The 21,411-nt window shown below is 50.6% G+C and overlaps 1 protein-coding gene across 11 annotated transcripts in view; it reads right to left on the bottom strand.

Annotated features, from left to right (window-relative positions):
* Nucleotides 1-21,411, bottom strand: part of ATP2B2 (ATPase plasma membrane Ca2+ transporting 2) — a 298,195-nt gene that overhangs the window by 88,497 nt on the left and 188,287 nt on the right. For all 11 annotated transcript variants that reach the window (XM_084766143.1, XM_084766141.1, XM_084766146.1 and 8 more), the window contains one exon: nt 17,540-18,053. In XM_084766143.1, coding sequence (XP_084622269.1) covers nt 17,540-17,738 — 199 coding nt within the window. In that variant the 5' untranslated portion in view covers nt 17,739-18,053. The remainder of the gene's footprint in view (nt 1-17,539; nt 18,054-21,411) is intronic.

The following is a 21,411-nucleotide window of genomic DNA, read 5'->3' as shown; positions in this document are numbered from 1 at the left end:
TGAGCTGTGATGGGATCTGAGCACTGGGATTGATTAGTGATGTCTGTCATTTCTGTGGGTTAAGAAAGGGAAGACTTGAAATGTCTTTCAATCTGTCTCTATTTTGTTTTCAATACCGGGGACAGAATTTCATAGCGCACACAAGGAGAGCCTTTTATTGTGGTTTTGGACATGCCTGTCAGCCAAACTCACTGTTTCTTGCACATCTGCTCCTCCTCTGGCTGGCTATAAAGATCAGCCTCCTTGGTGTTTTTGGATTTGTCCTTTCTTTGTTCTTGAGGTCACACTTAAATTCAGACTCTAAACCTTTCTCTCTTGTCTATTTCTACAATGGACCCTCAATGAGGAGCCTTCCTCCCGCCCCACTTCTGACTCACTGTGTAGTCAGGGCTCCCCTCCCCAAGGGATCACAACTAACTTCCACTTCCCCACTCCTTCCTTCCTCCCATTCCCCCTTTCCATTCTTCTTTGATCACATATTCAAGTAAACATTTTATAGCTGCTGTATCCAGAGCTTTACGTATATCTTGTCTACAAAGGGTACAGAGAACTGTCCCTCACCTGCTTGGAGGTGCTAAGCCTCAAATGGTGAGCTGGTGGTAGCTCATCTTGATTTCTGTGGAAGCATCTTCCCTTTTTCTACTTTTCCTTACTTTTCACTCTGCTTGACACCCACCTCCACCCTTTTCTGCCTCCTTCTCTCTCCTTAATTGTACCTGCCACAGTCCATATCAGGTCTACTGTCCCCTGGACTGTTTTCACCAACCTCAGCAAGTCAACTGATCTAGCTCTAGTCTTGAGAAGATTCCCCAGGGGTTTTTATGTCTCCTCACTGGTCCTCAACCCAGGCCCCAGGCCTGCCATGTATCTGTTGGTCCTGATGCTGGATTAGGGCTGTGATGCCTCACCCTGCTGTGCACAGGCTGTGCATACTAACATCCACAATGCCTTATTCCTCATATCTATAAAGTAGGGGTTGAATAGTACCACCCCCACAGGGCTATTGTGGGGGAAAAGATGCACCCATCACATATGTGAACCTGCTGGGAACAGTGTTTGGTTTCTGGTCAAAAACATCGACCACTATGATGGCCACGAAGAGCTTTTCTTATTATTTTTAGAGGAAACCCTTGGGGAAGAAGCCATTTGATTTGAAGTATTTACCTTTTCTGCTTGCATCTATTTTGCCTGGTGGGGGGGCGGGGTGGGTTCCTTTGCTTGTCTAGGAGGGGCTGTATCTTGAAGCACATAGGCAAAGAAGGGTGGGTGCCTGGGATGAGTCATCCCCCCCATCTCCAACCCCCCTGCACTGGATTGCACCTGGCTGCCTAGTAACCAAGAATGTAACTACTTGCAATTATATGGGAGACAGGATGTTCTGAACGAACCCTCAAATCGCATTCCACCAAGTTATGTTCCGCCCGAGGCTCAGCCAGGAAGACAAAAATGACAGAACAGCACACCTAGATGCTCAGGTATAGAGCATGATGCTGGAAGCCAGGGACATCCTCAGGTTGGGCAGACCACAGTGGGTAGGCAGTGTGGGTAGCTTTAGGTTTGTGCTAAAATAGTGACTTTGTCGCATCTCATTGGGCAAGCCACCTCTTCCCTTAGGCCTCAGCTGTTCCCTCCCTGGAAGACTGATGCAGGCTTTTGGCCAAAATTAAACAAGAATATGCAGCCCCTCCAATACCTCACATTTAGAGGATAGTCCCTAGTCCTTCTGTGGCCTCCATTCCATGTCTACTGCCCCCCCCCCCACAAGCCCCTGGTCCCACCCCTTAGATGCTACCTCTCAGCCTTTGCCACCCTCTCTGGTCCACGCTCCAGCTCCTACTGCCTCCACATCCTGGTGCCCACGCATCCGGCTCTGCTGTTTCCTAATGTAGTTTCTTGCTCTCAACCCCTAAGATCCTCCAGAACCCTGGGTAAGCTCTCACACTGCTCTGTTCCTTGGCTTTTCCTTGCCGCCCATGCTCGCATGCCAGCCCCGTGAACTCAGGCACATTGATGACTTATTAATTGCTGTTTATATCTCTGGGCCTGGAGTGTGCTTGACACACAATAGGTGCTCAAGACACCATAGGTGAACTAAAGGTCATTTGTAGATATGTACACATTTAGCCAGGGCATTGCCTTTGGCACTAAAGCTAGTTTCCCAATACCTGGGGCTTAATAGGTTTCCATTGGCCTCAGCTTCCTTGGTTACATCTTGAGTTTGTTTGTTTGTTTATTTGTCCCTGCCCCCCCCCCCCAACAAAGGAGCCAGGCCAATGCCCTTAAACCTTATGCTCATTGGCTTAACATCTACTGGAGGCAATTCTTTTTCAGACACTTACAGCATTATTAAACCATCCACGACTGGAAAGCATGTTAACAGAAGGTGACCATCCCTGGCAAATTCAGGGACAGAGCTGAAACTCCAGGACTGAGGCGGCATGTTTTCCCAGAGGCCTTGAGGAGCCATACGAACTGGAGAGCTGGAACCAACCTGAAGGCTGAGTGAACAGAGCTGGAGGCAGCAGGCTTAGGGTCCTGTCTAACTTCTGCCACTTGCTAGAGTGTGACCTGCCACACAGTGCCTTGGTCCCTTCATCTGAAGGTTGCTGACAATACAGACAGCAGCTGCTGCCCTAAAGGGCTTCTCCTCCCTTCTCCCAGCTGTTCTGGCTCAACCAGGGGAGGCCTCTATCCGGCTCCACATAGCTGCATGTTTTTCATTAGCGACCTGAAGCCTGGCTTCTCCCACGGTGCTTGTTAGCACACTTTGGACAAGGCTGGGTGGGGGTGGAACAGTAGAGAAGCTCAAAGTCTGGGGTCACAGAGCCATCAGACCCAGAATAGGAACGCAAGAGAGACAAATTCACATCCTGGTCCTGCAGCATCCAAGCACCACACTCCCTTGCTCTGTCCTCTGTCTGGGTACTTGGAGTTCCCGTCTTCCTGTTCAAGAGGAAGCCTTCCACCTCCCACAAGAGCCAAGCCCAGATCTTGGCCAGCCTCCCTCTGTGACCCAAGGCTAACGAGGGGGGAGCTGGAGTGCACCTCTGCCAGCTCAGGCCAGCTGAGAGGCTCTCTGTGCTTGGGGTCAGTGGGGTCAAAGGGACAGAGCTTTCTTTTCTCATCAGGGACAGGGAGGCCCCTTAGGGATGTGAATGAGGAAGCTGTGGGGAGGAGATGGCTGAAGTGGGACTAGGCTGTGGTTACTGGCAAGACTGGGTAGAAGGGAGCCCTCAGCTTGCACGCGCGTGTGTGTGTGTGTGTGTGTGTGCGCACACACACACACACACACACACACACACACACACACACACACACACACTTTCTAGGTGTTGCATTTCAGAGGGAATGAAATCTCCCTTGCCTTCAAGAGGTGGGAAACCCCATACCTAGGGCCATGTCTCTGCTCAAGAGATGCCTTCTGCTGCCTCTCTCTATGGAATGGGAGACACGTGGGCCTTCATAACTTGAGAGGAAGTTTGAGAACATTAAAGCCATGCATGGTGCTCAGCAGCACACCTCTGCAGGGTCATTTCTTTTCTGCCCCAAGCCATACCCAGCACACTCCTCCAGGCCTCTTCCCTGGGCACAGGCCATAGTACTGGCTACCTTTTGGTTTTAGCATCAAGAGGCTTCTCTTTTGGCCACTGTGAATTCTCCAAATGCCTCCCAACAAGAAGGGTGGTGAGGAAAAACCAGAGGGCCAGCAAGGGCAGGACCCCTGAACAAAAGCCCAGGATTACCCACTGGTCCAGGGCCAGTCTCTCCCAGAGAATCCATTTCTTTTCAATAAAATAGGAGGCTAATGAGCTTATTCTCCAGAACTTCTGTGATGTTCAAAGACCACAAAGATTATTTGGCTCATAGAGGGACTAGTAGACCCAAGAAGTAGATACAGGGACCCGAAAACAGCTTCATGCACCTTCAGTATCCACAGAAGGCTCTTTTAGGCATCTAGCACATTGGGTGTGGTTCAGGTAAATGACATCTCAGTCTCATGGGCAGACCACATACCTGGCATCCCACCTACCCACTCATATCTGGTGTGTTTAGGAGAAAGTTAAAGGTGTCGGGTTCCTGAGCTGGACTCCCATGCCTCCAAGGCGGGCAGAGGCCTGTAGATGCCCTCCCTCATCTTCCATGATGGATGGTCAAGACCACAGGTTCTCACTTACCCAGGACTAGTTTTTTTGAGTCTTTTTTGTTACCTTTTTTATTTATTAATTCATTCATATTACATCTCAATTGTTATCCCATCCCTTCTATCCTCCCATTCCTCCCTCCCTCCCACTTTCACCCTATTCCCCTCCCCTATGACTGTGACTGAGGGGGACCTCCTCCCCCTGTATATGATCATAGGGTATAAAGTCTCTTCTTGGTAGCCTGCTATCCTTCCCATGAGTGCTACCAGGTCTCCCCATCAAGGGGACATGGTCAAATATGGGGCAGCAGAGTTCATGTGAAAGTCAGTCCCCACTCTCTACTCATCTGTGAAGAATGCCCTGTCCATCGGCTAGATCTGGGTAGGGGTTCAATGTTTACTGCACGCATTGCCCTTCGTTGGTGCCATAGTTTGAGCAGAACCCCTGGGCCCAGATCTGGCCGTCATAATGTTCTTCTTGTAGGTTTCTAGGACCCTCTGGATCCTTCTATTTCCCCATTCTCCCATGCTTCTCTCACCTAGAATCCCAATAGGATGTCCTCACCTCTATCCTACTTTCCTGGTAGGTGAAGACTTTCATGGGACATGCCCCTTGGGCTAGTGTCCAGGACTAGTTTTTCTTCCAAAAACCACGTGACTTGGGCAAGTCAGCCAATCTCTTTTGCCTCAGTTTCCTCATCCACCAAATGAGGTAAGTGGAGGTGTCTCCCTCCTACAGGTATGCACTACTGGCAAAAGGCCAGTATCTTCTTGGTTATTTCTGGAGGAAGGGCAGTGCCCTCTCCCTACAGGCTCCCTTCCTTTCCAGGTCCCCCGATAGCCTTCCGTCTACCACATGGTCTCAAGTAAGAGACAGTAGAGGTCTGCAGTTGGACTCCTGCCTCTGGCATATCAGCGGGCTCTTGGTTATGTCATGATGAGGCAGGCCCAGCATGGCCACCTGCCTGTGTGTTGAGAAAGGGCCAAAATCTGAAGAACAACTATTCCAGCTTTTAGCCACCAAAGAGCCTCCGGTATCCTTTTACCTCTGTTATTCTCATTGGGTCTGCTCCAGTTTGCTTGTCACCTTGGGTGTCTATAGTCTAGGGAAGTTTCCAGAAGAAGACATCCAGACAGGGACAGGTATCGAGGAGACATATTTATCTCACTTACTTCTGCCCCTGGAGAAGACGAGGCATGGGTGGGGCCAAGCACGGCTACGCAGAGTCCCTGTACCTCTCTGACTGCTCTTTCTGATTGCCCTTCTCAAGGTTACACCTGGAACCCTTAAAAACTCCCTGGGAGTTTGTGCATTTGTGAGTCAGAAAGGAAATAAAGAGAGGGGGAGGGGCAGAAAGGGGAGGGGAGGGGAAGGAAGGAAGGAGAGGACAGGAGAGATGAAAGAGAAGGGAAAAAAAGGGGACAGTGGGGAGGAAAGAGAAGGAAATGGAAGTAAAGGTGAAAGGCAAAAAGCAGAAGGAAAGAGAAAATAGAACTGGAAAACATATCTTAAAGAAATGATGAAGAAGCAGACAAAATGCACTCCAGGTTTGGCTTGTACAAAGCTCTTTCCTGCAGGACATAAGGACTTGCCAACATGGAAGAGCTGTCAATCAGATACACCACCGTCCTGGCCTGGGGGTGAGCACATGAACAAATGGAGCCAATAACCTTCTAGAGGAGATGCTCTTTCCTGGCTGGGGTGGCTCATTCCGGCTTGTTGTTAAACGGCCATTAGAACTCTGTGGTATAAGTGTGTAAGTGTATCAACTTCCACTTAAAAGGCAACTGAGATGTTGAAAAGATGGTAAATTGGTCAAGAGCACAGGCTGCCCTTCCAGAGGACCTGGGTTTGATTCCCAGCATCTGCAGGGTGACTTAGAACTGTTTGAAACTCCAGTCCCAGGGAATCTGGCACCTTCTTCAGGCCTCCATGGGCACTGCACATACAGTATTCACAGACATACATACAGGGATAGCACCCACTTAAAAATTATTTAGAAGACATAGATACTCCAAGGTCATCACTTTCTTCCTCTTTGAACACGTCTCTCTAGGTGTCTCTCCTGGGGAGACTGTGTGGTGTGGACACAATGCAGCCCATATCTTCCCAGCCCCTTGTTTACTATTGTCCCTACACCAGGGCAGTAGTAGTATTTATACCATGGGAAGTGACGCACACTACAAAGGAGACTCCTGCTACGGAGAGCTAGGTGCTGCACACTTTCCACCACAGTTTGGCTGAGAATCAATCCTCAGTGATGTGAGGAGTTGATTGTTCCTTACCCCCATGGCCCCCCTCACACACACCCCAAGCTCTCCAAAAGACAGCTGTTCTGTCAGACCTGCCACTGAGCAGTACACATCTCAGTTTTAAACCTTCTGCAACACTTGGCTAGGATTCCTGGGGTTCCTTTTCTGAGAGCCTACAGTCACTATACCCCTGCTATTTTATGTCACTAGGTCCCTTCTGTGGATCGCAACCTGCAACCATAGCGGACAACACTCTTGGAAAGACATGACCAAGAGAAGAAAGAGCCATCCCAATACAGGCACATTCTAGATGCTTCTTTTAGCTGGCATGCACAAGGCAAACCCCACATTTTTCTCTCTGTGTTTGTGTGTGTTCATAAGTGTGTATGTGTGTCTGTCTGTCTGTCTGTCTGTCTGTCTGTCTGTCTGTCTGTCTCTCTCTCTCTGTGTGTGTATGTGTGTGTGTGTGTGTGTGTGTGTAAGCCAGAGGATGACGTGTGTCTTCCTCTCCACCTTATATTTTAGGCAGGCTCTTTCACTGGTTCGGCTGGACTGGCTAGCCTACAAGCCCCAGGGATCCCCCTGTCTCCACTTCTCTGGTGCTTTGTATGTGTGTGCCGGGATCCAAAATCAGGTCCTCACGTCTGTGTGCTAAGCACTTTACCAGCTAAGCTATCTCCTCAGCCCATAGCATCTCTCTTTCCTTTAAAATGCTATTTTGCCAGGCTCATCCTTGTTGTCTTGTGTTCTCTTTAACTATCATATCATTTGTCAGAATGTTCCAAGTAGCTACTCGGAGAAGCGGGGGGGGGGGGGGGGGGGGGGAAGACATTGCTGCTGTCCTCATGTTGGCATTAAAGAACCACCTGTCATCTCCAGCTCCCAACGTCACACAAGGAAGAACTGAGCCCCCAGGGGCACCTGGCTGTCACTTGGATTTCTGCCAGATGCCCAATCTTTTTACCCTAAGTTTTTGTTGTTGTTGCTGTTTGTTTGTTTGTTTTTTTGAGACAGGGTTTCTCTGTGTAGCCTTGGCTGTCCTGGAACTCACTTTGTAGACCAGGCTGCCCTTGAACTCACAGAGATCTGCCTGCCTCTGCCTCCTGAGTGCTGGGATTAAAGACATGTGCCACTACCATGCAAGCTTCTCATTTCAATATCCATATCTCTGTGTATTCTTATCAAACCATTTAAAATGTATTTTACTTTTTGTGTGTGTGTGCACATATGCATGTGTGTGAATACATGTGTGTTACAGCATGTGTAAGGAGATTTGAGGACACCTTGTAGGGGTCAGTTCTCTTTTCTACCATTTGGGTCCTGGGGATTGAACCCAGGTCGTCTGGCTTCTCAGCAAGCGCCTTTACCTGATGAGCCATCTTGTCCCTCCTGTGACTGGGTTCTAGCCCACCGTGAGCCTCCGTTCCTCTCTGTACATTACCTGTGTGACCTCAGGCAGGCGATTTAATTTCCCTGTGCCTCAGTTTCTTTGTTTGCAAGTATGGGATGCTTGCACTTATTTGTATGGGTTACTGTGGGGATTCAATGGGACAGAGATTTCTCAGGGCCTCAGAAGGTTGCATGAAACACCTTGCTTACTGGCTTACTCTGAATGATTACAACTTCCCTCTCCAATTTCTGTCCCAAACCCATTCCATAGTCCTTTCTTCCTCATCTCCGCAACTCTGTCTATGCTGGAGCACCTCCTGTCTATGCTGGAGCACCTTTTCCTCCTGCAACTGTTTACATTTCAAAACAGTCTTGTTCAGACAGTGCCTCTTCCATGCAAGTCCTCCTAGATCCTCCAGCCAGAAATGCCAGTTCTTGACTCTTAACTCTGCAAAGAATTGTCCAAAGCCATCTTACAGAGGGGACAGCCCTTCTCTCCACCAACCTTATGGGGCTACTTGGGTAGACCACAGGGATTTGTGGAGAGCTTTCTTTAAGGTGGAAGATAATGTTGTCATCTGGGTACTAGGGAGCCACGGGCCTGGGGTGCTCATTTCCATGGGCTATAAATAACTGTCTGAAACCATGGCAGGGGCCAGGACTACACTAGGTGGAGTAAGGTAACCACTGGGAGGTGAAGGGCCTGTGTAGGTAACTCATCTGCTCTGCCTAGGCCTCTCAGGTGACAGGCACCTGTAAAGAGAGGCAGTTTCGGCTGTCCTGAGCCACACCTGGCCCCATGGGACCCAGGCTGGTCTTAAGAGCTGAAGCTCCATAAATGTTAGAGCTGGTCCAAACACTAAGCAATATTTCTCTTCCCTTAGCCCCTTTGACATATGGGGAAACTGAGACCCAGGGAGGGGAAGTAACTGAAAATTGAGGATCAGGCCCTTGAACTTTCAGAAACCAAGGATCTCTTACCAGGGGATACCCATGTGCAGGCTCACCACGAAGCCAGACGGCCAGGCCAGGGGCATGCTCTAGCTTGAATTCTCAATATGTCCCCTGTTGGAGGCCCAGCATTGCACATGGCAGTGACCTCTGAAGGGTGAAGAGGTCACATGAGCTCTGCCCTCATGAACAGATCATTAGTTGCGGTGGGACAGGGTTAGTAACTATGAGTGAGACTAGTCAGTGAAGGAGCGAGTTCCGAGGAAAGGACAGGCCAAGATGTTTTCCTTCTCCCTCTGTCCTTTTCTCTGGCTCTCATCCCTTCTGCCTTATCTCTGGAACACTGGACCTCACCAACCATGGCTCCCTGACCCTGACCTTTAACCTCCAGAACTATTGGAAATACATTTTATAAGATATCACTCAACAGATATCACCACACGAGACAGATAAGGATGCTGGGGGTTTGGGTCTACAGTGGAGTGGGAGGCCCAGGCACTTGATACCCTCCTGTTCTCTAGAACCTCCATGGAACATTGGAGCACCAGGAAACCTGCTATGAGAACCATTTCCCTGAGTTCTCACTTCTTTGGCTCATCTGGCCCCTGCAGATGGACTTGCCAAGACTCCATCCTTAGGGAGCTTGAGGTCCTTTTCATACTCCACACAGACTGGGCTGACCAGTAAGTACCACTTCAGGTAATGGTCTAAACATGCAGCACAAACAAGCTAACTGCATTCATTCCTTTTTCTTTTTTGTGTGATAAAATACCCGGGCACAAACAATTTAAGGGAGAAGGGGTTTGTTTTGACTTACAGTTTGAGGAGGATACAGGGTATCATGGAGGGGAACAGGGAGTCTCAATAGGAAAATTTGCCACATTAATCCACAGTCAAGAGGCAGAATGAAGGCCTGTGCTCGGGTCACTTTCTCTTTTTTATATATCCTGGGATCTCAGCCCAGGGAATGATGCCACCCATAGTGGGCAGGTGTTCTTTAATAAACAAGATAACTCTCCCACAGGCATGCCCAGAAGTCTGACTTCTAGGTACTTTTGGACTTTATTAAGTTGACAATTTAGACTCACATCACATTCACATCAGCTAATCCCAGACTATAAAAACAAAAACAAACAAACAAAAACAAACCCCATCTACAACTGGTGGCTGGAGGCCTCTGCTCTTGGAAAGCTGCCCTAGGAACTGCTCATGTCTCACACTCACCCTAGCCCTCACACCAGGGTCTTTATTCTTGCTGTTTCCCCAATGACATCATACTTTCTTCCCATGGTTGGGCTTTTAAGGCCTCTCTACCTTTGAGCTCAGAGGAAGCCTCTACCAATTTTAACCCTCCCTAGGCAGGACCAGTGCTCCTCTGACTTCTGGCACTTTCCCTCTCATTGTAGTTTCTTCTGTCTGTCACATTCACAGCCAAGTAGCCTCAGAGAAACATGCTAATTGAGAGGCTCTGAGCCTTGATTTCCTCCTGTGTCAGCTGGAATGGAAATAATTCCTGGTTCTCAAGGATGATGGGAGGACAATGGGACACAAAGCCATGAAGGTTGGGACTCTGTGGGTAAGCACGCTCTAACTGGTCCGTGGTGTCACAGCTGTGGTCGGTCCCCTGCTGTAAATAGAACTTCTCCTAGACCACAGAGTGATATGGTATGCATGGCTTATAGCCCGCTGGTGACTCCCTTTGGGATCTTTAGGAGGTTGGGGGAGAGGTTGTCTGAGAAAGATTCTATCTCCCCTGCATCCTTTCCACTGGCTGGACTGAAGCCCTGGCTGCCCGTGGCTTCCAGATTGCCTACAAACTCTTACACTAGTTTTTCTGGCTCGATTAACCTGACCTTGGACCAGAAGTGGGTGTCTGTAAAGGTTGCCTGGTCCTCAGCATCCCAGGTATAGTCATGTGGCACAAACATTGTTCCCTAGGAAACATTTGGAAGATAGCTCATCTCTTTACAGAAGAGATGTGGTCTAAACCTGCACATTGTAGATATGCAATTTATAATAAGGCTCAAAGAAGGAGTGACTGGTTCAAGGGCCTCCATGAGAGAGTCAGGGTGCAAAGCCAACGTTCTCATTCTTCCTCCTTTTTTGAGTACATAGTAGGTGCTTACTGTTTAGTGCATATCTGTTGTGTAAAACAATGATGGCTTTGTTTTGAGAACCAGGCGACCTTCCCTTTCCACACTTCTGTTTTCTGTTGAGGCTGCCAGGAGCCTGTGCTGAAAGCATTTGAATGGAACTCTTGTGCCCACAGTCAGTGACAGCGACCCAGCAGCTTTCAGCTTTAGCATTGACCCTCAGTGGGTCTGCCTAAAGTAAGGCCCCCTCCTGCAAACACTGTGACCTTGCTGTGTGCATGGCTGTGCAGAGCACTGCTGAACGGCCATTAGGGCCTCCTCATCCTGCTGAGATTACCCAGGAGCCTTCTGGCCAGCTGCAGGGTGGCCCTTTCTTAAACTTCTCTCTGCTCTCCCCTGTACCCCTGCAGAGCCGTATACTGGAGACAATCCCCAGCATGTACCGATGGGCTCCTAGATTTATTCTATTGATGATTCAGATGCTGTGTGGGCGCCACTCTGGAGAGCTGCTCCACTGACTCACAGGCGTCCAGATCAACTCGCTTTTAGAGGGTTTTTCTCCATGGCAGGGGTGTCTCAGGGAGGGTGTGTATGCACTCCAAAGCAAATAGCAGGCTATTAAAAAAAAACCCATAGACTCCTATGCATTGTACAAGCTCACTCACTTGCCAGGATTGGGTGATGGTTCTTCACCACTAACTCAAGCCTAACACGTTCCCTAAAGTCACGTGGAAATCACCAGAGAAGAATAACAATAGCTAATGCTGAGGCCACAGTCACCACGTGTCAGGCGCACACCACACTGTGTGGATTTCTTTACTCCACACAGCAATGTCATGAAAGTGACACAGTCTCATGCCACTTTACAAATGAGGGAATTGAGGCCCAAGACCCACACCTAGACAGGAAGAGGAAGCAAGACTTGGCCATGACCCCAGCCAGTCTCCCCACGGCTGCCACACTTGTCACAGGCTGGAACATGCCAGCTACCTTGGCATCTCCTCGGTGTGATTATTAAGGAGTGGAGTTGGGCTGCTGACTGGAGTTGGGGTATACCTGATGTAACCCTCCATGTCCCTTAGCTGCCTCCTCTGCCTCTTCTTCCTGCACAGGCTGAGCATTCCTCAGGCGCATGGTGTCTACTTTTTGTTTCCCTGGTCACATGTGCAGCGGTCCTAGAAGTCACTGAGGTTCTGGCTCTAGCCCCCTCTTTAACCTCTATTGGTCTTGGGGAGACAGATTCCATTGGTTTGAGGGTGGTCATGTGACTACAAGTGGCCCAGTGAGAATCTCTTCTGGGGTTTAAATGGGTGAGTTATGAGGAAAGCGATGCCTTTCGCTTCTGGGGAGACTGGTACAGGAGGACTTCAGTCTGAGTCTACAAGAGTCCCCAGTGTCCGTCTGTGAAATAAGCCAACACAGGAACAGTAGACGTTAGGCAGAGCAGGAGGGATGGGCTGTCATCCAGATAGCACCGGAAGCCCTGGAGCCTGCCATGCCTGTGACTGACCTGTCTGCGTGCAGACAGAAAAACCCTTCTAAACGGCAAAAGCCTATGTGAGACAATCACCAGTCAACAGCAACTCAGTGAGTCCTACAAGGAGAATGTATTTCTTTTCCACTAAGATGTTGTCTGTTGTAGCCCAGGCTGGCATCGAACTCCCTATGTAGCTAAGAATGACTTTAAACTTCTGATTCTCCTGTCTCTGCCTACTGAGTGCAGCATTATGGGTGTGCACCACCATGCCTGGTCTATGTGGTGCTGGGAATGGAACTCAGGGCTTGTGCAAGTCAGATGAGTACTCTGCCCACTGAGTCACACCCCCAGGCCCAAATGATGATTTTTCAAGGCTGCTTTCAGTCACTGTCTCCTTGAGGCAGAGGAAAGGGGACCCAAATAGCATTTCACAGAAGAAAACAAATCCACAAACTCTCAAGCCCCCTTAGCAGGCGGGCTGAGGTGAGGACTGCCCTCCAGTCCTTTCTTCTTGCTCCTCATTTGTGTGAGAAGGTGGCTAAACCTCTCGGCCTTAGGAGTACCCGTGTGAGTCCCACTCTTCTGGCCTTACACCATATGGGGTTAAAAGCCCTACAATGGAGTATAAACTCTTCTAGAAAAACTTCTGGGTCACAGGGGAGCCGTGTCACCTGTCTCCAGTCTGTGGAGGTGTCCCCATGTGGAATCTGCATTCTGGTACCCCCTTTTTACCTTGCCCAGCACACTGATATATCTCTGGCTGCCTTGGTTTCCCGGTTAACCCTCTATGGGTCCAGTGTCCCGTGGGAAGACATAGGACAAGAGGACAGAAAGATAGAAGGCTCCACTCACTACCCCATCTATTCTGGGTCCCCAGGCTATGGCAGCTCCATGGATGGTTCTGGTTCTAAAACACAAGAGCCATTTTCCATCACACCTCCTCTGCACAAGGCATATACCCCATCTCTCACGACCTGCTCCCCATCCCTTGCCTCTTGCCCCATGGTGTAGGCTGGCTTGGGAGTCATCTAAAATTAACCACAGGCTCCCCTTTACAACGCCCGCCCGGCATGGTGTCAAGTTCCAGTGCTGTCCTGGCCCTATTGTCTTCTTTGCTCTCCCCACCATGAGACACTCGGTGATAAACACCTGACAGGGACCTGTCGCAGGCATCCTTCCTGTGGGGTCATGGAGGGAAGGGTGACGCCACAGAGCCCCATGTGGCTCAGGGCCATGCTGGGCACAGGGAAACCAGAGCTACCTGTCTCATGAGTGACACAAAGTGTTCCATGTCCTTCCCCAGGCCCCAGCTCCATCCCTTGCAGGGAGAGTCACAAGGCACGGTTGTCTCTCCCTCATCCCTTTTCCTCTCTGTGGATACTCCTTAAGCCCCTGTAATATGGGTACACCCGAGGAAACAATGCAAGATTCTGTTCCAGGCCTGGGCCCCCAACACTGGTCCCCCATTTCTACTACCTCAGAGAGCTCATAGACTCTTCACTGGGGACTACCTTATCTATCCCCCTAACTTGTTCACAGGGCCAGGGCTATGTGTACTGCTTCTAAAAGCACTCCTCCGTAAGCTGGTAGCGAAGGTGACCTGCATCACCTTGGCTACATCAGTGACTTACGGAATCAAATGGCCACCAGGTGCTGCTGTTTTCCCTATCCCTAGACTAGGCATCAGAGACCCTAGAAGTTTCACTGAAAGCCGTGCAGGATTGAAACCCTAGCATCCCAGGCTGGAAGAGTGTGGAAGAAGACGACTCAGCAGTGAGCAGGGAAAGGCGTTGCGTAGCAGTGGACACAGAAAGGAACTGTGCACTGTGCAGAGAGGAACAGGGTGCACTGGCCTCATGGTGTGTCTCTAAAGTCAGACCTCTGTGTTGACAACCCAGTGCTGCTGACCACAGGAGCCCTTGGGTGCAGAAAGCAGTGCTGCAGGCAGAGTCACACTGCTGGAAGCCTCAGATCCCATCTATCACTCAGAGACCTTTCTCCCTAAATTTAGCTGGATGAGGAGGAGACTGCCACAAACAAGGCCGGAGCAGTTTCCTGTACCAGCTCTCTGATCTACACAGCCCATGAATGGCAGGGGGGTATTAGAACAGCCAGTATGAGTCTCCATCTGGAGCATGCGCAGCCCAGACTATGTGGCTTCTGAATTAGAGGCTGGGGCTCTTTAAACCATAAGGTCAAACACAACAGAGTAGATGCTGAACCTGAGACAGCAGGGAGAAAAGTGTTATAGGACTTCAGCCATGTTTATGCCTGGTCTACCAGGAGGTGCCCCTGGGTGTGACATTGTACCAATCTGAGTGGTAGTGGTAGCCTCCACATGTCTGCAGAACACCAGCTGTTGATCCAAATACTCATACATCATTGTTGGGAGGGCACGACGGCTTCTTCCATAACTCCAAGAACAGAAAGAGCCATTGCTGCTGGGTACCTAGACTTTGGGTACTTGGTTTAAATCAAGCGTGCACAGCCAACTGTATTCAGCAGAAAGTGGCAGTGTTCTGTCTTGGGACTGACTGGACTGTCAGTCTGAGCTGCTTCATGTTACTCCCACCACAAGCCTAGACGGTCACTGCAACCATTAGCTCCACAGAGACAAGGAAACAGGTACAGAGTGATTGAATAACATGCCCAGAGTCCCACAGCCAGTGAGTGGCAGAGCTGGGAATTGAACCCAGGTCCGCCACACCTGGAGATCTGCAGCAGTCTTCCTCTTTGCCACTCTCCATATTTCCATCTCCACCTGCCACCCTGAAAGAACTTTCTAGAAACCAGTGTAGCGGGATTGATTAATCCAATGGTGGCTTTCTCTCCTCAGAGCTCCTAGGTCCAGTGAAGCAAAGCAAAGCCCAGAGAGGCCAAAGACCCAGAGGCATGGGACTGGCTGAGCAACAGACAGGGGAAAAAACCCATTCATTTACACCTCGCATCTAACTTCTCAACATGTCCTATGTCTGGACTTTTGCAAGAAGCAGCATTCTGTGGCATGATACACACACTCCTGTCTCTTGTCTCCATAGCCAAGCCCAAACATCTATCTCCTTCAGGAAGCTTTCCAGGTTTCCCCCTCTCCACTTGCCTCACCACTCCTGGGAACATTAACCATCCCTGTACTCACTTCCAGTTACTTGCTGCGTGGACACCCAGCTGTTGAGAGGGCTCCCTGTGAGGCAGGGACTCAGTGGACACATGTCAGGGTGTCCCTGGACAGCTATTCAGCCTTCTTTGGTGGCAGGCACAAAGAAAGGAGACCAAGTTCTTACCCTCTGGTTCATACCTGCTTCACCCACCCAGTTCCAGCAGTACAGAGCAGGCAACTATCTGGAAATGGTTCTGTTTAGTGTTAGAGTTTGGTCATGCATAGCCCCACACTCTGGAATTCAGAGAGCTTGGTTAGTAGAAGTGGGGCTGTTAATCTGGGGCCCACACCTATGTGAGACCCTAAAGCAGTGAGCTACATATGTTTTCAACAGTCTGCTCTTTGCCTGCGGAGATGGTAACAGCCTCCATCAGCTTCTTCCTAGAACTAGGGCTCAGTGGCATTTAAAGCAACACTGGTCCCCCATTCAAAGGCAAAGGTCATTCAGGTATCTCTGCCTCCTGGTAGGCTAGGTACCAGCCGGATGGCAGGTGAACATGGTCCCTTGTGCCAAAAATTGACTGGTAGGAATGTGGGGGTATGATGCAGGATCCCCCAAGCTGAGTCCCTACCCTTTTTAGGGCCCCCATGGCTGTTTTGAAGTCTAGAGCCAGAATAGACGTTTCCTCTGTGCCTCCTCTCCCCAGCGAATAATCCTTTCAGACTCCTGGCTCAGCCTAAGGACAAGGTATCAGTGAGGGCAGGCAGAATGAAAAGAGGAAACCTTCTTCAGCGTCACCTTCTGGCCCAAGAGGGAAAACTACAGACATCCAATAGACACTGAGAAATGGCAGGGTACTAATATGTGACCATCAGTCAACCTGGCTGGGCCTGAAGGGCCTCATGAGCTCCACAAAGGAATTCCAGCACTAATGGCCCAGGGATGGTGCCTAGTCATGCCCAGCTATGAGCACAGGACATGGGTGGGGGTTGGGGTGGGGGTGGGATGGACAGCTTTCTCCAAACCTAGTTGCCACCCATATCCTAGACTGAAATCTTTACTTGAGGGAGTAACTGCTGTCCACTAGGAAAAACCACAGTTGCCACTTATTGAGTGCCTACTGCATGCCCAAGTCTGCACAAAAGCTTTTACATGGGGAGCACTGGTTTCATATTCCAGAGGAAGAGACCTAGGCTCAGGGCAGCCACTGTTCTAGGTCTCAGGCCTGGGAGACTCGGAGACTCGGGGTAGAGCCCCTTGTCTGTGCCTCTGGCTTTGTGTAAGGAAGGTAACTAGTAGCAGACAGAGTAGAAACGGAGGCCCAGCAGGGCTAGGTTCTCTCTACTCTGTCTCTTTGAAAATGCCCCATCTCTTGGTTGTCTCTGGAAAGGCAGCAGAAGAGTACTGCTCACAACAACTCTGTGAAGTTGTAAAACATTTCCCCCAACTCCTATGTTCCAGGGAAGACACTACCTACGAGGACACCCATCAATCTTGTCCATTATAGCCTGTAATTGGCTCCCCAGCCCATTCCCCTCCAGGGTCCCAGTGATCTTCATTCAGAATCTGGATCTGGGACATCCAAGTGCCACTGCTGTGTGGAGAATGCTGTGATGATTGGAACTGGCAGCCTGTCTGCAGTGAGGGGGTGGGGGTGGGGTCCACGCCCAAGCCCAAGCCTGCCATCAGGAGGGCTAGGGCATGGTAGACAGACGTGGGCTGGAGGTTGGACTCTGAGCTACAACCACAGTATGGAACTCATGCAGTGTTTGGACACAGGCAAGCAGGACATGGCTTCTGTTTGAGTCCCTTCCAGTCATTCAACTTCCCCACCTCAAAGACAGATGCCTCTTGGTTCTCACAGAGGTGACAGTGACCCCACCCCCACCCCCCTACCCCCCACCCCAGGCTGACTTTGTCACCTTCTTTCCAGAGTACAGCCCTCACCCAACTGTTTTACTGACATTTTCTCCACAAGGGGCATGACCTGTGATGAGGTTCGACCTCCTTGATAGAACACAGCTGGGATCTGAAGTGTTTCCACCCACTTTAGAGACATCCCCACTGTCAGACTTCATGGACACAGGCCCTTGGAGCTAACTCCACAGCAGCCGAGGTATAAGCCTCCCTCACCTACCTTCAACAGGCGAGGTTTTGAGGCGCCGACAGATGGCTTCGGTGTCCCCATATGTCTCCTTGATCTTGACCACAGCCTCGGTGCCCCGCAGCTCCATGAGGGAACGCAGCTCCTCCATGGTGCATCCGAACTCGCCCCCATGGCTTGACTCATTTCTTTGGTTTTTTGAGTAAAAGTCGCTGTTGGTCATATCACCCATGTTTGCTGAAGTCTCTGCTCAGGCTGGGCCTGAGGGTCAGCACTGGAAAAGGAGCTTCAGGGTGATGGCTGCGTGTGGCTGTCCTCAGTATACTCTCACCAGAGGGTAGTAGCTTGAGGTGGCTGACTCCAAGTCCCAGGAGGAGGTGATGGCTGAGGTGGGCTAGCAACAGCACTGGAGAGCTCTGAGGAGTGTCCCCAGGAGTGGGGTGAAGTCCAGGGGCCGGAGAGGCTCAGGGCTGCTGACCCAGGAGTCTCCATTCAGTGGGGTCCATGCTGATCCCTGGGGCTGGCATCTACATGGTCGGGACAGCTCCTGTGGAGACAATCACAGAGTGAGTGATGAGCATCAGAAGTTGAGGTCCCATGGGATAGGTGCTTAGGAGGGTCAAGGAGCAGGCGTCAACACGCCATCCTCAGGAATCACTGTCTACATACCTATGTAGTCTACCACACATATCTGTCTCAACATCTCCTCAACACACTGGCATGCTGCCAGTCCATTGGCTACCGTGCTGTTCAGGTCTTAAGGTATAACCTGGGACTACTTCAGGACATGCCTTAACCCACATGACACACTGACTTCCCACACATATGGGGTGCAGATGCCCTCTTTTCAAATACAACCAAAATGCAATGCAACACACCAACTGCCCTCTTTGTACTCATTCCATTGTCACGTACATCCCAGCACAGGGCTCCATTTTGTGTCACCCTGACAGGGACACCTTCCGTACACACAGCCACACAGTCGCATCTCTAGGCATGTAACTGAATGTCCCCTCATAGACACACAGCAGACCCCATCTCCTTTCTCTGACTGGTCCTATGTATTTACACATGTTGTTTGTCCACATAGTCTGGGACACAACTCTTTTCCCCACAAGTCCCTGACAGCTCCTCCACAACACCCTCTCTCGCAGGCCCCACGAGTCCCCGACACCTCTCCTACAACACTCCCTCTTACAAGCCCCGTGTCTACCCACAGCTCCCCACCACAGTCCTCCAGGCACTCAGACCGGTGACACAGGAGTCACCACACGTCTTCACGAGGCTGTCCTTGAGCCCAGAGCTTTGGTTCCCAACAAGAGCTGGCATCCGTGGAGCCCTCACCTGGAGCACTCACTGGTCAGCACCAAGGACAGCAGACAGCAGCCCACAAGTCCCTCTGGAAGCAAGCAGGGAAGGAGTCACTTCTCCCTGCTGTCCAGGCTGCCTGTTCAGGAGTGTAGTGTCTGTGGGCTGCCAGGAAGAGAATTCAATCTGCCAGGACACCCAACACCAGAAGCCGAGGCCCCGGCAAGAGTTGGGTGACAAAGGGCCCCGCTGAGCTCAGTTGAGCCTGGCAAGGGATCAGTCTCTCCCATCAGTCACAGCCAGCTGGCCACCCTGAGTGGGCAGTGAGGAGCAGGTGATAGAAGGAGGAAGAAAGGCGCAAGCAGCACTCCACCCTGCACCTCTCTGACCATTCTCTCCACAGGCCTTTCCCCCACATTTTAGAGGCACCGGTATCAGGTTGGTTTGTTCCATTTTCTCGGTGAGGAACCCCAGAGAGAGAAGGGAGCTTGATCAGAGACCAGTGGGGCTGATGTCCCTCCTCTTCCTTTCTTGGGAAAGTTCTCTCAGATGTGCTGGGTAAGGATGGACTGTGCAGGTGAACACTGGCAGGAAAGCCATGTCAGAGTTAATAAGGGACTCTGCTGCATCCTGGCTGAGTTATCCCATGTCATCTACTAGGAGACACTCCTACTTGCAGAGCTTGGAAGCATATCATGGCTTATACACATTGAGACCAATAGGTATCCCACAGAGCAGAGCATAGTGTTCACATGATGCTCCAAGAGGAGACCTGGGCACCAGAAACAATGTATGCCTGAAGTTTTCTTTCAATGCAGCGGTGGCCTGCAATGGCACCGTCCCCAGAGCTCATGAGGTCTGCCTCACCTCATGGCACCAGGTGATGTGAAGGCCAACTGTACATGAATAGAAACACTAATCCTTCTCCCTCATTTCTCTTTGAGACAAAATAGAGTCAGACTTGCTATGTAGCTGAGGATGACCTTGACCTTGAGCTCAGGATCTTCCTTGCCTTCACCTCCCAAGTACTGGGGTTACATGTAGGTACTACCACACACGGCCTTTCTCCTCTATTTCTTAAACAAGTACCACACATCAGATGACATGCTAAAAGGTCTCTGAATATGTAATACCACATATGCATGTCATGCATGCAGGTAAGCAGTGCAGTGCTTACGTCACATGCTGGGACCTATCCCTAGTAATATAGACACACAGGTCACACACACACACACACACACACACACACACACACACACACACACACACACACACATACACACACACCATATAGTATCATCTTTTAAGAGCTATGTTCCAAGGATGCACGCAGTGCATTTCATGTGTTGCCCTGGCTAAATGATATCTTAGTATTTATCCTGTAAATAACTATGGATGGATGAATGAAATAAAAAGAAAGCAATGTATCACTGAGGGGTTTTCCCCTTTTTGAGGCAGTATCTCTTGTATGTAGGCTGTCATGCAACGACCTTGAACTCCGGATGCTCTGGTCTCTAGATAAGATAATTAAGCCCATTTTACTGACAAAAAGAATGAGCCCCGTGGGACTGAAGAAATGTATCCAAGGTAACACAACAGGGGAGATGTTAGGGAATTTTTAAACTGTGGACTGTGGCCCACCACGCCATAGGAAGGGCCTGTCTAGAGCTTGTTCTAAGGAGCAAAGCCTCTTAGGGAAGTGCTGGCACCTGAGACACAGGCTCACTATTTTTTTCCCCATGGCTACAAGAAACTGCAAGTCCTCCGTAGGATCCTGCACCCAGCATACATCAGCTGTTAAGAGGTGTGGGGAGCTCTCTCTGAGCCCTAGGTTGGAGGAGGCCTGGGACCCACACAGAAGGGACACAGGGACTTGTGTGATGAGCAACACACTTCCTTCTGCAGACTGTGTCTTGGGGAAGTCCAAGAAAATAAGAGACACACCGCACAGCTGGAGAGGACAATGACGGGATAAGGAACCCAGAGAGACTTGTGAGCTAGATGAAGATCCAGTGAGGTGGAGCATCTTGGACCCTTGTTGATGGCGTTGGGTCTGAGCTTAGGGTAGGTGGACCTATGGCTGGAGGGAGGGGCTGGCTAGAAACCTTCTAGAGCAGGTTTTGTTTTCTCAAGGATAAGAGGTGAGCTTTTATTTGCAACCTGGGAGGCCTCTTGGTCCTCAGGCCCAGGCAACAGTGTGCATAGAAGGCAGAGTCAGGGGCAGGGGCAGGGGCAGGGGCAGGGCAGGGGCAGGAGGAGGGGCAGGGACAGACGCAGGAGCAGGGGCAGGGGCAGGGGCAGGGGCAGGGGCAGGGGCAGGGCAGGGGCAGGAGGAGGGGCAGGGACAGACGCAGGAGCAGGGGCAGGGGCAGGGGCAGGGCAGAGACAGGGGCTGGGGCAGGGGCAGGGGAAGGGGCAGGGGCAGGGGCAGGACCAGAGGCAGAGGCAGAGGTAGAGGAGGCAGAAAGTGCATCTTTGCAACCCCTGGCCCAGTGCTTAGTGGCAAAAAGAACACCGTGGGCCTGAGTGCTACTGTGGTTTGCATGTGATACACACCACTGGCACATGGAAAGATATTTACTGATCATTCAATAGAT

The sequence above is a fragment of the Acomys minous genome, assembly GCF_964271855.1.
Source record: "Acomys minous genome assembly, chromosome: 17".
NCBI classification, from domain to species: domain Eukaryota; kingdom Metazoa; phylum Chordata; class Mammalia; order Rodentia; family Muridae; genus Acomys; species Acomys minous.
The sequence above is the reverse complement of the archived record's forward strand: the minus strand, read 5'-3'. Positions and strand labels throughout refer to the sequence as shown.